The 14,339-nt window shown below is 41.4% G+C and overlaps 1 protein-coding gene across 1 annotated transcript; it reads left to right on the top strand.

Annotated features, from left to right (window-relative positions):
* Window positions 1-2,345: 2,345 nt before the first annotated feature.
* LOC129626239 (lysozyme-like protein 1) lies at window positions 2,346-13,412 on the top strand. The gene is made up of 4 exons (XM_055545400.1): window positions 2,346-2,484; window positions 2,973-3,131; window positions 12,466-12,544; window positions 13,343-13,412. Exons 1-4 carry the CDS (start codon window positions 2,346-2,348, stop codon window positions 13,410-13,412), a joined length of 447 nt encoding a protein of 148 aa, XP_055401375.1.
* Window positions 13,413-14,339: the final 927 nt, after the last annotated feature.

Genomic DNA, 14,339 nt, shown 5'->3' with positions numbered 1-14,339 from the left:
ACTCACCAGTATGTATCTAGACACCCCATCTGGCATGTAGTCACCTTATTGGTCAGTTATCTTAAAGCCCCCATCATGATTCCCCTCTTGCTGAATATTCAGCCTTGTTCTTAGCCTCTCCTCTCAACTGGGAAACTTAGCTCCATGAGGAGAAATGAACAACTCTAGAAATGTCTAGGCAGGTGAAGAAAATGATATTGGATGAAAGTATGTATGAATGTCAGGTTCAGAATCAGGAGCAGTTACCAGAGATGTCACTCCACCCTCATCTCAGCAAGGTCGACCTATTTGGGGAAGACAGATTTCTTTGGAAGAAGAATCACTTCTGGAAAACCAGTAGCCAGCAAGGCATGGATCTTTTGATCCTACTTACTTTTCAAATGATTAGGTGGGAGTCCCTTTATGTCCTCCCACCACCAGCACTTTCTCCTCTTTTGACTAATCGTCATTTGTCCCCTTCTTGCTTGCCATTGATACCAAGCTTTTCGGGGGACCCATGAAACAGTGATGGAAGAACCCAGAAAAATATTATATTGCATTTGCAATATAACACTGATATTTTTGAAGCAACATTCCCATGTTTGGAAAAGTATCAAGAGAAAAAGGAGATAATGAGTTATGGAAAAAAAAGAGGAAAGATAAGGTGCTAAATATTCTACCTTCAGAATGGATACATGTATATGTATCGCTGAGTCCCTTTGCTGTCCACCTGAAACTATCACAATATTGTTAATCAGCTATGTGCTGTGCTGTGCTTAGTCGCTCAGCCACGTCTGACTCTTTGTGACCCCATGGACTGTAGCCCTCAGGCTCCTCTGTCCATGAAATTCTCCAGGCAAGAATACTGGAGTGGGTTGCCATGCCCTCCTCCAGGGGATCTTCCCAACCCAGAGATAAAACCCAGGTCTCCCACATTGCAGGTGGATTCTTTGTCCGAGCCATCAGGGAAGCCCGGTAGTCGGCTATACTCCAATGTAAAATTAAAAGGTTTTTTAAAAATAAAGATAAAAAATAAAACATTTCCTGTCTTCTAAAAAAATCTTCTCCCTCCAATAAACTCCCAACAATAAATCTTTTTTTTTCTATAGTCTCTTTTTTTTTTAATTTTATTTTATTTTTAAACCTCAAACACTGTATTAGTTTTGCCAAACATCAAAACGAATCCGCCACAGGTATACATGTGCTCCCCATCCTGAACCCTCCTCTCTCCCAACAATAAATCTTAAGGTTGTCTATGAAGACCCATGTATATCCATCTCTGGTTGAAACCGAGATGTCTGATTCCACGTGTGCAGGTGATGCTTACCTCATTGTACTCTGGTTATTTCTAGTCATAGAGTTAATGGGGAATCTGAGAAATGTGTTACTCTCTGTGGATTCTTTCTGGACATCAGTAAAGGAAGGTTGATTCCCTTCCTTGCCAGGTCCCGGGAGCTTGGCATTTACTAGAAAGTAGCACGTAGAATGTGAGAGTTGGACTGTGAAGAAGGCTGAGCACCAAAGAATTGATGCCTTTGAACTGTGGTGTTGGAGAAGACTCTTGAGAGTCCCTTGGACTGCAAGGAGATCCAACCAGTCCATTCTGAAAGAGATCAGCCCTGGGATTTCTTTGGAAGGAATGATGCTAAAGCTGAAACTCCAGTACTTTGGCCACCTCATGAGAAGAGTTGACTCATTGGAAAAGACTCTGATGCTGGGAGGAATTGGGGGCAGGAGGAGAAGGGGACGACAGAGGATGAGGTGGCTGGATGGCATCATTGACTCAATGGACGTGAGTCTGAGTGAACTCTGGGAGTTGGTGATGGACAGGGAGGCCTGGTGTGCTGCAATTCATGGGGTTGCGAAGAGTCGGACATGACTGAGCGACTGAACTGAACTGAGCATGTAGAATGAATGGCTTCCCAGGTGTCACTAGTGGTAAAGAATCTGCCTGCCAAAGCAGGAAACTTAGAGACTCGGGTTTGATACCTGGGTTGGTAAGATCCCCTGGAAGAGGGCATGGCAACCCACTTCAGTATTCTTGACCGGAGAATCCCTTGGACAGAGGAGCCTGGTGGGCTACTGTCCATGGGGTCACAGAGTTGGATGCAACTGAAGTAACTGAACACGCACGCACAACCATGTAGAAAGTTTTAGAGAGCCTACAATCATTCCTTCCCTGTACTACGTACTGTTGGCACTTGGGTTTTCCCTGATGCTGGTTCTCAGTGTTTACAAGTGACAGGACACATTCAGGCTGGCAGATTTGGAAGTTCTTGTTGGCGAGAAACTTCCTTGAGAATCAAGCAGGGTTGTCTGATGTGGTCTCTTATTCTTGACAGGTTCTGCCTTCAACAGGCCTGGGGATGAAGGCTGCTGGTATTTTGGCCCTGATGGGCTGCCTGGTCACAGTCGTTGAGCCCAAAATCTACACTCGGTGTAAACTGGCAAAAATATTTTCGAGGGCCAGCCTGGACAATTACCGAGGCTTTAGCCTTGGAAACTGTGAGATTTCTCCCTTCTTGTTCTCTTCCTGCCCTTTAACTCTTCCTTGAGATGTCAAAGACCCCTCCCATATCCACTTCTGTTGGCTTCCAGCCTGTCCTTGCTCTGCCCCACCAGCGGCTGCTGGCTATTCACATGTCCTCCCTGACTGCTCTCCAGAGCTTCCCTCCCCCTCCCTGCCCCTCCTGTCCTCACTCCTGGAGTCCTGTATGATTGACATCAGCAAGGGAAGGAGAAAACAGCTCCCTCTTGCTGGCATTGCAAGGAGCAGACCTGATACTTAGTCTGGTCCAGGGTCAGCCGCTGACTAGGTGTGCCACCCTGCCCAGCCTGTGCCTCTCAGGTGTGCTACCTGCCCTGACACTCCCCAGGGCGTGTCAGGAGCAAAGCATTGGTGTAATACCTATAAGGGAACTCTCCCCTAAGAGCAGATGGGAGGAAACGATGAATTTCTTTTATTGACACTCCTGGCTTTTTTTCCCCTCTAGGGATCTGCATGGCCTACTATGAGAGCCACTACAACACCACGGCTCAGACCCAGCTGGAGGACGGAAGCACCGACTATGGCATCTTTCAGATAAACAGTGACACGTGGTGCAGAAGTACAAAGCTACAAGAGAAAAACCGCTGTCACGTGGCCTGCTCAGGTAGGCTTTTGATTCCGCCAATATCATCCTTAGGAACAGACAGGAAAGCTGACCATGGACTATCTACCCATCCTCTGCTTTAACCAAAATTTGGAAGTTCAGATGTGCAAGTGGGTCTGTAAATAAATTATTATAAATTATTCAAGAGTTCCCCAAAGTGGCACTCACAACCTTGTGGCCAACTTGTCCAAAGATGGTTTATTCCATCCAGGGTGGGTTTTATGAAGCCCACCACAAAAACAGGGGCCTGGACAAACGACCTGACTACACTTTTATGCATAGAGAGGTTAAATATGTTCGTTAAGAAGGAGAAAGCTGTTTGCTAGCTGATTTCCATAAGCAATCCACTCAAAAGATGCAGTTGAAACTTCTTTATACAGAATGAGACAAATTCACTTCACACAGCACTTCTTCAACAGTAGAAATGATGCTAGAATTTATTTCTAAGTCTTTCTCTTTAATCACTCAGGAAATATATGTGGGCATAGAATTGAGCATAGCAGGACTCTTCAGACATGAATTCTGGTGTTAAGGAAGAATGCTTATACAAAGTTATATAAATGACTATAAACAGGTGTGAGCTTCAGAGGAAAGAGATGTTATTAATAAAGTCATGGGAAGCTTTATTGACATCATGATATTTTATTTAATATTTGGAAGATAGATAAGATTTGGAAATTCAAGGATAGAGAAGTGTTATTCCAGTTAAGGAGAACAAAAAGGCAAAAACGTGCATAAAATATAACAGGATATGTGGTTGGAAAGTTTGATGACTACCTGACCATGAAGGGCCCTGGAACCCAAGCTGAGGAGAGTGCACTGATTTCTGCCCGCACTAGGAAATCAGAATGGGTCAGTGGCATTGCTTCAGAAAAATGAATATGCAAGCTGGATATGAGAGAAATTAAAGAAGAGACAATTTAATTGCCCCTCCAATTGTTGAGGTGAGAAATAAACAGACCAGAATGGTGGTCATGGCTGGCAGTATAGAGAAGAACATGCAAGAGACAGCAGTAGAAGGATGAAGCAAAGTAAGTGACGGTCTTGTTTGCTCACCTGTAGAATGCAAACCCCATGAGGGCAGGAGTTCTAGTTCAATCACTGATGCATTCTCAATGCCTAGAATGCTCCCTAGCCATTGGAGCTCAAGAAATATTCATTGACTAAATCAATGGAGGGAAGGTCAAAAGACTGAAGACAAGGAGCCATAAAATATTCTCCAGCAAATTCCTTAAGAGCAGGAAATAAACTTTTAATTTCTCGTAGACATGCACAAGATAATCAGTAACCAAGTGTGAATGTATGAATGACCGCACACTGTGTTAATTTACCTAATAAATTAGTAGCCCCTGCCCCTACTTTACTGTGGAATGCTCACTACCTCCTGGGGCCAACCACTCAATTTTTGGTCAGCCTTTATTTTAGAACATTCTTTTGTTGAGCCAAAATCCATCTCCTCATAGTGTTCTCCCATTAATGCTGGTTTCTCCTTCTGGATTTATTAAAAACCAATTTTCTCTGTTTTATACATTGTTGTTGTTCAGTTGTTTAGTTTTGTCCGACTCTTTGTGACCCCATGGACTGTAGCTTGCCTGTTTCCTCTGTCCTCCACTATCTCCTGCAGTTTGCTCAAATGCATGCCCATTGAGTTGGTGATGCCATCTAACCATCTTATCTTCTGCTGCCCCCTTCTCCTTTTGCCTTCAACTTATCAAATGTTTGAAAATGATGATTAGGAGGTACTTCTCATCTCCAAATCTTATCTCCCAGGCTAAAACATTCAATATCTTCACTTTTATACAAATAGGACTTTTTAAAACCCTCCCCTTCCTGGTTAATCTCATTAGCATACCCTATGAGCTTGCCACGAGAGTCTTCCAGTTAAATATGGCAGTCGGATGTGTAAGTATTGTTCCAAGCTGAAAGTGAGAGGACTAATGGTGACTAATTTAGCAATCAGAGAAATCTGAATCCTAAGCTGACCGTGGGAAAGCCAAAAAGCAACCACAGGATCCCAAAAGAGCTCAGAAATCAGCAACATCAGCTACTTCCAGAAACTGGGGTGAAGGCAGGCTAAAAACGGTATGATTAATTGGAAAGTCAGTTAAACAGCAGCTGACTCATCTCCTGATTCCATTCATCTATTGACTGTTCCTCCCAACCCTGGCAAGTTACTGGAGCTCTCTCTCTTGGACAAAATAGGTAGAAATTCTCTCACTGAGGGACCTCACCAACCTTTGAGTGTGAGAGCTCCATCCTAAGAGGGAGTCAAGTTCCTGTAGTTCCAGTCACCTCCCTCCACTCTGATCCCTGAATGATGGCAGCCAGCCTAGTCTTTCCAGAAGAGAAGACCCTAGTTTGGGGAATCCAGAGAGAGGAAAAGGAAAACTAGATTCTGAGTGGGGGCTTCCCAGTGAACAAATTAGCTAGATCTCCCTCGGTGAGATGCACAATTGAAAATCCCCACCTCTCTACTGGATTCCTAATCAGCTTTTTTTTTTTTTTTTTTAGCATACTTCTCTTAAATAAGTGCAGCTAACTAGAAGTCTGCCAATGACTAGACTTCATAGGCTGTCACTGGCATGAGAAAATGAGACCATCACCAACAACAAAAACCAGATAAAAGTAATTTGTTGAAAGCAGAGATTATACAGCAAAATGAAAACTTCAAATGAAAAAAAACTATTATTAATATCTTTGGTATATTTAATTTAGAATGAATTTCTTATAGACAGCATATAATTGAATGCTGCTTTTAGAGCTTGTCCAACAATCTCTGCTTTTTCACAGGAATGTTTAGATCAGGGAACTTTTTCTGAAAGGAATAGATAATAAATATTTTATGTTTTGTGAGCCATATAGTCTCTTTTGTAATTATTCAACTTGTCATACAGCACAAAAGCAGCCACAGACAGTATAGAAATGAATAGGCATCATTGTGTTCTAATAAAACTTTATGTACAAAAATGGAGGGTGGGTCTGTGGGCCATAGTTTGTGCTGAACTTTGATTTAGATTATTTATATTCAATGTAATTGCTGATATGATTACTTTAAAATCCACCATGTTGTTATTTGTTTCCTATTTGTTCCATCTATCCATCTACTCTTGGTTTATTTTTCCTGACTTTTGGATTAAGTGAATATTTTCCAGTATTTGATTTTATTTCTATTACTGGCTTTTTAAGTATATGTGTGCATGCTTAATTAGTCTCTCAGTTGTGTCTGACTCTTTGAGACCCCATGGACTGTAGCCCTCCAGGCCCCTCTGTCCATGAGATTTCCCAGGCAAGAATTCTGGTGTGGGTAGCCATTCCCTTCTCCAGGGGATCTTCCAAATCCAGGGATCAAACTTGGATCTCCTTCATTGCAGATTGATTCTCTACCATCTGAGCCACCAGGAAAGCCCTTATTAACTTTATTTCTGTTTTAGTTTTAGCATATCTTCTAGGGTTTACAATATGCATCCCTTTCTACCTCCAAATAACATTATACCACTTCACATATAATAAAGTGGACACTTGAACAAGGTATTACTAAAGCCTACCATTGACTAGAACCCTTACCAACAGCATAAACAGATGATTAACACATATTTTGTATATGTATTATATACTGTATTCTTACAATAGAGTAAGCTAGAGAAAAAAAACATTATTAAGAAAATGATAAGGAAGAGAAAATACATTTACTCTATCATATGTATTGATTCTGTAAGCTTATATCACCTGTTTGTAAGATGAATTATCTGTCAGTACCCACATCAATTTTGTTTTAGATGTTTTAGATGATACAAAACACTGTAGATGTTATATATATTACTAACACTGGACTATCTATTACTATCTTTTCATTACTAAAATGAAAAGATAATGTGAAAAAGGAATTCATATTTATAGGTATAATGATTCATGCATTAATAACCAAGAAGCAGCAATATGATCACTTTATGATCGCCTAGTGCCGTCAATACAATTGCCTCACAATAGCCCAGCCTATACTCTAATAAATGGTTAGAAATTTTTATGGCATGCAGTATTGCAGTCATACTCATAATAAAGTATTGGAAGCATTGTTGCATTTTTAAATGAGAGAAAGAGACACATACTGTACGGTGATATAATTCTCTGAAGGCAAAGTTATAAAACAGGAAGGGAGCTAAAGTGAAAGTTGCTCAGTTGTGTCTGACTCTTTGTGACCCCATGGACTGTGGCTCTCCAGACTTCTCTGTCCATGGGACTCTCCAGGCAAGGATACTGGAGTGGGTAGCTGTTCCCTTCCCCAGGGGATCTTCCCAACCCAGGGACTGAACCCAGGTCTCCAGCACTGCAGGCAGATTCTTTATCGTCTGAGCCACTAGGGAAGCCCAAGGAAGCTTACACATTGCTAATTTTATATTAAATAATCACTCACCTTGTACCTATTAAGGATAGACTAGTGCCTACACAAGAGAAGGGAACAACAGAGGATGAGATGTTTGGATGGCATCACCAACTCAATGCACATGAGTCTGAGCAAGCTCTGGAAGTTGGTGATGGACAGGGAAGCCTAGGCGTGCTGCAGTCCATGGGGTCATAAAGAGTTGGACACAACTAAGCGACTGAACTAAACTGAGTGCCTACATATATTTTATGCATTTATGACATATCTAACTATTAATTTTTGATATTTCTAGGCTATGTGGTTTACAAGTGTTTTCAAACTGTCACAAATCTCAAAAAAAATGTTTCCAATATATTCATTGAAAAAAAAATCCAAACCAATGTTTTTCAAGGATCTGCTGCATAAGAATTTTATACTATTGTGGTTCAATTTTCCCCATCATGTCTTCTGTGCTAAGTTGTCGTCCTTTTTACTTCCACATGTTATACACTTCACAATGCTTTTAAAAAATAATTTTATTTATTTATTTTTGGCTGTGCTGGGTCTTTGTTGCTGTGTGGTCTTTTTCTCTAGTGGCAGCAAACAGAGGTTGCTCTCTAGTTATGCTCAGGCTTCTCATTGTGGTGGCTTCTCTTGTTTCGGAGCATGGGCTCTAGGGCTAATGGGGTTCCGTAGTTGTAGTCATGGGCTCAGAAGTTGTGGTCCCCAGGCTCTGGAACACAGGTTCAGTAGCTGTGGCACATGGGCTTGGTTACTCCAAAGCATGTGGGATATTCCCAGACCAGCAATTAAACCCATGTCTCTTACATTGGCAGGCGGATTCTTTACCATTGAGCCACCAGGGAAGCGTGGTGTATGTATTTCTACATACATTACATGCATGCTCTACACCTCACAACATGTATAGACACAGTATGTTTTTTATTATTTTTGCTTTTAATGACTATCTTTTAAGTAAAATGTTCAGATGAGAAGGATCTCTTTATATTTACCATACAATATTTATCATTTGGTGCTTTCCAGGTGGTTCAGTGGTAAAGAATCCACCTGCCAATGCAAGAGGCTCAGATTCTATCCCTGGGTTGGGAAGATGCCCTGGAGAAGGAAATGGTAACCCACTCCAGCATTCTTGCCTGGAAAATTCCATGAACAGAGGATCCTGGCATGCCACAGTCCATGGGGTCACAAGAGTCAGATACGACTGAGCACACACCCATTTACCAATTACAACATTCTCTATAGCTTTGGTGCCTTCCTTTGGACACACAGTTAAGGGCTATTTCCTTTCAGCCTAAAGACCATCCTTGAACAATTTCGTGGAGTAGAATTCTTCTAGGAAGCATCTTTCTGCTTTTGTGCGTCTGAAAATGTCTATATTGCATTATCTTCTGTAAGGGATATTTTCTACATATATAAAACTCTAAGCTGACAGATGGAGAAAGAAATGGCACCCCACTCCAGTATTATTGCCTGGAAAATCCCATAGACGGAGGAGCCTGGTAGGCTTCAGTCCATGGACACGACTGAGCGACTTCACTTTCACTTTCAAGCTGACAGATATTTTTCTCTCAGCTTACTAAATATGTCCTTTATCTTCCGCTTGACTTGTTTATTATGAGAAATCAGTGATTTTCTCACTTGAGTTCCCTATATGTATCATGTCCTTTTTCTCCATCCCCTTTTACAATTTCTTCATCAACAATATCTAGCAGTTTGATCACAAATGCCTATTTTTTCATGTTTATTTTGCTTGATATTCACTAAAATTTTGGATCCCTGAGTGAATAATGTTTAAACTTTCTCCTTCTAAGAGTCTAATAACACATATGCTAGATCATTTTTGTATTCACATTGATCACCGAGACTCTTCTTTTTTTTCAGACCTTTTCCCTTTCTGTGTTTTATTTTCAATCATTTTATGTTCAAGATCTCTGATCATTTTTGTGCAGTGCCTGATCTATTAAATTCAGCAATTGAATGTTTCATTTCAGATATTGTATTTTTTCAATGCCAGGTAATTATATTATTTCTTTCATTTGATTGATGTTTTCCTATAAGTCATTGTTATCAATAAACATATTTATAAGCACTGTTTTAAATTTCTTATCTAATTCAATCATCTCTGTCATTTCTAGGTCTTTCTCCTGGCTGTGAATTATGTTTTTATACATTTTTGTACATTTGATCAATTTTTTACTGGATACTAGACTGCATGTATATTACATTGTTGAGTGTCTGGATTATGCTGTGTTCCTTTAAGGATTATTGAAGTTCATCTTGGCAAGTAGTTAATTCTGGTCTGGGACATTCTAGAGTAGTCTTTATGGGAGGGCTCGTGCAGCCTTACTGTCAAGGTATTTATCTATAGCATCTCTTGAATAAACCAGGGCTCAGCAAAGTCTCTCTCCTCTGGCCAGTAACAGATCACATCTCCCCACGTGAGCCCTGCAGTTGTTGAGGTTTCTGGTAGCAGTTTTCGGATTACTCTCATGGAGTTTTTCAGTCAAAGACTCAGAGGTCTCTCTCTGCAGAGTTCTGGCACACTCCTGGGTGGCTCCTTCCTCACAGGGACCCCTCTCCACAAATTCCAACTATCTTGGCCTCTGATCTCTACTTAGATTGCCATAGCCTGCCAGGATTCTACCTTTGTGGTCTGGAAAGTGCCTCTGGGCAGAAAGTCACAGCAATCCCAAGGCTCACCTCATCTGGTTTCTATCCCTCAAAGATTCTGCATTCCCTATTGTCTAGCTGTCTAGCTGTTACAGTAGGAGAGAAAATCTCTAGTGCATCATGGCCAAGCTTGACTTTATGTGCAGTTTACTAACTGAATATTGTCCAACAGAACAATTATTGAAATGTGGGCTAAATGTATATTTATTTGCAAGACAACAGTGGATTCTCAGAAATTAAAATGTTAGATGGCTTATAGTTAGAGGTGAAGGATCACTCATATCTGTTTTCTCATAAAAAGAGCTTGGGATTTTTAGGGAAAGCTTTAAAATAGAAAACAGGATGTTGGTTTTATATCCTAATCACCCTCCATGACTGTCTTCCCCCAGCCTCAGTCCAGAGAGGCTATAAATAGGGACAATGTCATTCCGTCCCATGGATTACAGAAGTAGGGCTATCCGTCATGGAAACCTGGAAACAAGCTAGCATTGGGGTGTGTGTGCAACATAGGTGGCATCTCATGTGTGTACAAAATACACGCACTTCATGCCCATCTACTGAAGCTAGTCCTCTTCTCAATCCCAGACCAGACCATGTGCCTCAAATTGCTGTTAACCTTCCCCAAATTATTTGGATATAGTATTTTTTATATAGAGATATAAATATATCTATGTATACACACACACATGCATATAATAATATAATAGCCATTTTTGTTTCCCTCCAATAACTTAGTCCTTATTAAAACAGACTTTAAGGAAGCAGTCATTGCCTTCTATACCTAGTATAGCCCACCTATATTAATCTCTGTTTCTCCTACCAGCCTGGTATCTGAGTTGGCTGTTGCTACTTCAGAAAGGACAAGGAGATGTAAATTTTGGGGTTTTGCAGTAGAACGCCACCAAAAAGAATTGGTTCTTTTTTGTGTAGATTGTTGCTGTTTTCTGTTGTTGGATGGGGGAGAATAAAAGATTCCCTTGAATGATGTTTGATATTCAACAGAACCCTCTCCTTATCCATGTGTGATTGAACAGAATTGTCTATTTGAACACTGAGCAGAAGCCACTGTTGGCTCAGGTCCTTGTACATACGTGCTCCCTGGGCTCATTTCTGCCCCTTTGCTGCCCCACTGTGGTGATTTCACTATGTTTCCACATTTTAGCCCAGAACCAGGTTCTTTATTCCCCCACCCCCTACCCCTTTAACATATTTTCCTAAAGAAATTCAAGCTTCCATGCTACTTGTTGTTGTTTGTTTTTTTTGCATTTGCAAAACATCTCACTTGTGCAACAAAATGGTAGAACAAAGTGGGACGTTGACAAACACTCTCCATGAATCACACAGCCTGGGCCTGCAGCACCCACCCTTCCCACCGACCTGTGCACGGCATCTCCAGACTAGCAACCCGCTTCACCCCCAGTGGGAGCCTTGCTCTCTGTGTGCAGGTCTAGCAGAACATCCTCTGCAGATCACAGCTACAGTCTCCCCTGCCCACTGCTGCTTCCACCCATTCTTCTACAGGTGTGGATCCCTAACAAAAACACCTTGCACCCCAAACTCACCTCCACATCTACTTCTGGAGAACGCAACCTGAAACAGAAATGACGTTGGGCTTTTTTGTTTATTTGCCTTTTCCTGTCATATTCGTGTTGAGAAGGATTTTGAGGTCACTTCTGGTCAAGTGGTATGAATTAATACATTTTCAGTTGAAAGATTTGTTATGTCTGAAAGCCATAGAAAAAGTAATAAAGGCAAAGGTTTCACATAAAGCTTAAAGTTTTCTTCATGTGAAAAATACTTTGGGTATAAAAAAAAAGTTTAATGCACAAAACAGAAAGCTACAATAAATGGAAGTTTAATCATTACCTATAAGGAGATCTTACATGCCAAATTAACATGAGTCAAGAAAACACTACTGTCCTGTCCAGCTTTTATGTTTCTTTAGGACAGAAACATTTTCCTATTGTGTTTTACCTAAACACATTTCCAAAAAAAAATTTTTTTTCCTATTGTGTTTTCCCTAAACACACTTCCAAAAGCCTTTCAGGGCTGGTCTATTCCTCTATCAAAGAGTCCTAAACTTCAAGATGTGGATGGCCTAGAAACAAAAACAATCCTTTCTTTGTGAAGAAGTGGAACAACAACAAAAAAAAGGAGACAGCTCATAGTTCTTCCAACCCTCCTGCTCCAAAATGCAGTGAGAAAAGTGAAGAAAATCTGATTTGGGCTTCCCCTCCTCCAACAGCAAATTCTCAGCTAACCCTCTACTGCTCTCTCTTATAGCCTTGATGACTGATGACCTCACGGATGCAATTATCTGTGCCAAGAAAATTGTTAAAGAAACGGATGGCATGAACTACTGGTAAGAGTCTTTCCTTGGGAGACAAGCTGGCATGGGTGAAACCCTTAGTGTGTGTGTTCATCAAAGCTGCAGGAGATGGGAACAAGTTCCCCTCTGCAGAGTGGTCCAGCAATTTCCACTTGACCTCATCTATGCCATCCTCCATTGCTGTGTGGGTATGCAGTGAACCTGGGATTAGTATGGGGAGTAGAGGGTTAGGGAGTCAGAATTATTTGCAATTGCTTTTCATATCAAGATGTTCCAAACAATGAAGAGAGGGCTGTTTTCTCATGTGAACTGGAAAGCATCAGTGAAGACAATACACCAGAAGAAAAAGCTCGAGCTTGCTCTAAATTTGGATATGATTTGAGAAGTCAGTGGCAGTGAGAGGAAAATAACCATGTCGGTTACATGAGAAATGGACAGGAAACTTCCCCAGGTTGTGTGTGAGCTATGGCTTAGCCAGTGCCCACTGGCTCTCTGCAGCTGTGTTTTCTTGTGAATGTTGCTGATCGGGTCACTCACTTGCAGAACCCAAATTTTAAGAGCTGTGGATGTTTAACTAAACGCCCCATCCTTATAAAAGTTGTTTGCTTGTTGCTGAGGCTCATATAGACTAGGAGAAAACCAGGGAGAGGGAAGTCTAAAGGCAAAAAAGATGGCGTCTTTAGATCAGGACTTGGATCGGGACCAGAAACAAATGACACTAAATGCTGGGCACTGCTGGTTAAGTGGGTTACTTGTCTATGGTTTTTGAGCCTCAGAGCATTTGGGCTGTCACACTTTGCTCTGTTGTTCCTTCTTCCCTCTCCTCCCCAGGCAAGGCTGGAAGAAGAACTGTGAGGGCAGAGACCTGTCTGAATGGAAAAAGGGATGCGAGGTTTCATGAACTGGACAGTACCAAGGATGCTTTATGACTGGCCCTAGTGAGAGTGGTCATGTCATCTTCTCCTCCATCCTCCTGATGGTCCTTCTCAAAGTTGGAGAGCGAAAGTTAAGCTATATTTTTAAGGAAATAAATATTTCCGTTTAAATGTCTTGACTTCACCCTGACTCAGTTCCAATGATGTCATAATAGCACAAGGTTAAGACTTGAAAAGTCACCTATAAAATGTTCTAGTCCTATGAGGAACAAACTCCTCTTCTTTATGGCTGCATATTTTAAAAATACAATTCCCGGGTCCAGGGGAACACTAGAGGAATGACAATAGTTTGCTGACCTCTGGCCTGGAGCATTGAGTCCTTCTCCTCGTCATTGGATGTATAGCCCTTTCTCAGCTCAACTCTCCTGGAGAGAATGTTCCCACTTCCTCCAGGCAGTTGTGAGAGACATTCTAATGGGACCAAACACTGAAGTTGCAGCTCTTAGCTCCAGTGTTCCCCTTGTATTCCAACATCCATTTAAGTTTAATCTATCAAAAACCCTGGTGGCTCAAACAGTAAAGAATCCACCTGCAATGCAGGAGACCTGGGTTCGATCCCTGGGTTGAGAAGAACCCCTGGAGGAGGGCATGGCAACCCACTCCAGTATTCTTGCCTGGAGAATCCCCATGGGCAGAGTCCATGGGATTGTAAAGAGTCGAACACGACTTAGAAACTTTCACTATCACTATCAAAAACACTTACATCCTCAGAACAAGATTGTTTCTAGACTTAGACCTTCAGATTTTATTAGTTTGGTCTGGAAACTGACTTATCTAAAAGATACTTCATTACCTGGAATTGTGGGCTGAGGAGCCCAGATCCCAAAGATATTCCCAGGATGCTTTCTGCTCCATGCAGAGATGGTTTCTCTTTTGGGCAGCTCTGCTATGCT

The sequence above is a fragment of the Bubalus kerabau genome, chromosome 13, assembly GCF_029407905.1.
Source record: "Bubalus kerabau isolate K-KA32 ecotype Philippines breed swamp buffalo chromosome 13, PCC_UOA_SB_1v2, whole genome shotgun sequence".
Lineage (NCBI taxonomy): Eukaryota > Metazoa > Chordata > Mammalia > Artiodactyla > Bovidae > Bubalus > Bubalus kerabau.
The sequence above is the reverse complement of the archived record's forward strand: the minus strand, read 5'-3'. Positions and strand labels throughout refer to the sequence as shown.

What these genes read in the sequence shown, in the direction of transcription:
- LOC129626239 (XM_055545400.1), top strand. Translation starts at nt 2,346, where the DNA reads ATGAAGGCTGCTGGTATTTTGGCCCTGATGGGCTGCCTGGTCACAGTC. An exon ending in AGGCTTTAGCCTTGGAAACT is followed by an intron (nt 2,485 to 2,972) that starts GTGAGATTTCTC and finishes TTTCCCCTCTAG; the next exon opens with GGATCTGCATGGCCTACTAT. An exon ending in CTGTCACGTGGCCTGCTCAG is followed by an intron (nt 3,132 to 12,465) that starts GTAGGCTTTTGA and finishes TCTCTCTTATAG; the next exon opens with CCTTGATGACTGATGACCTC.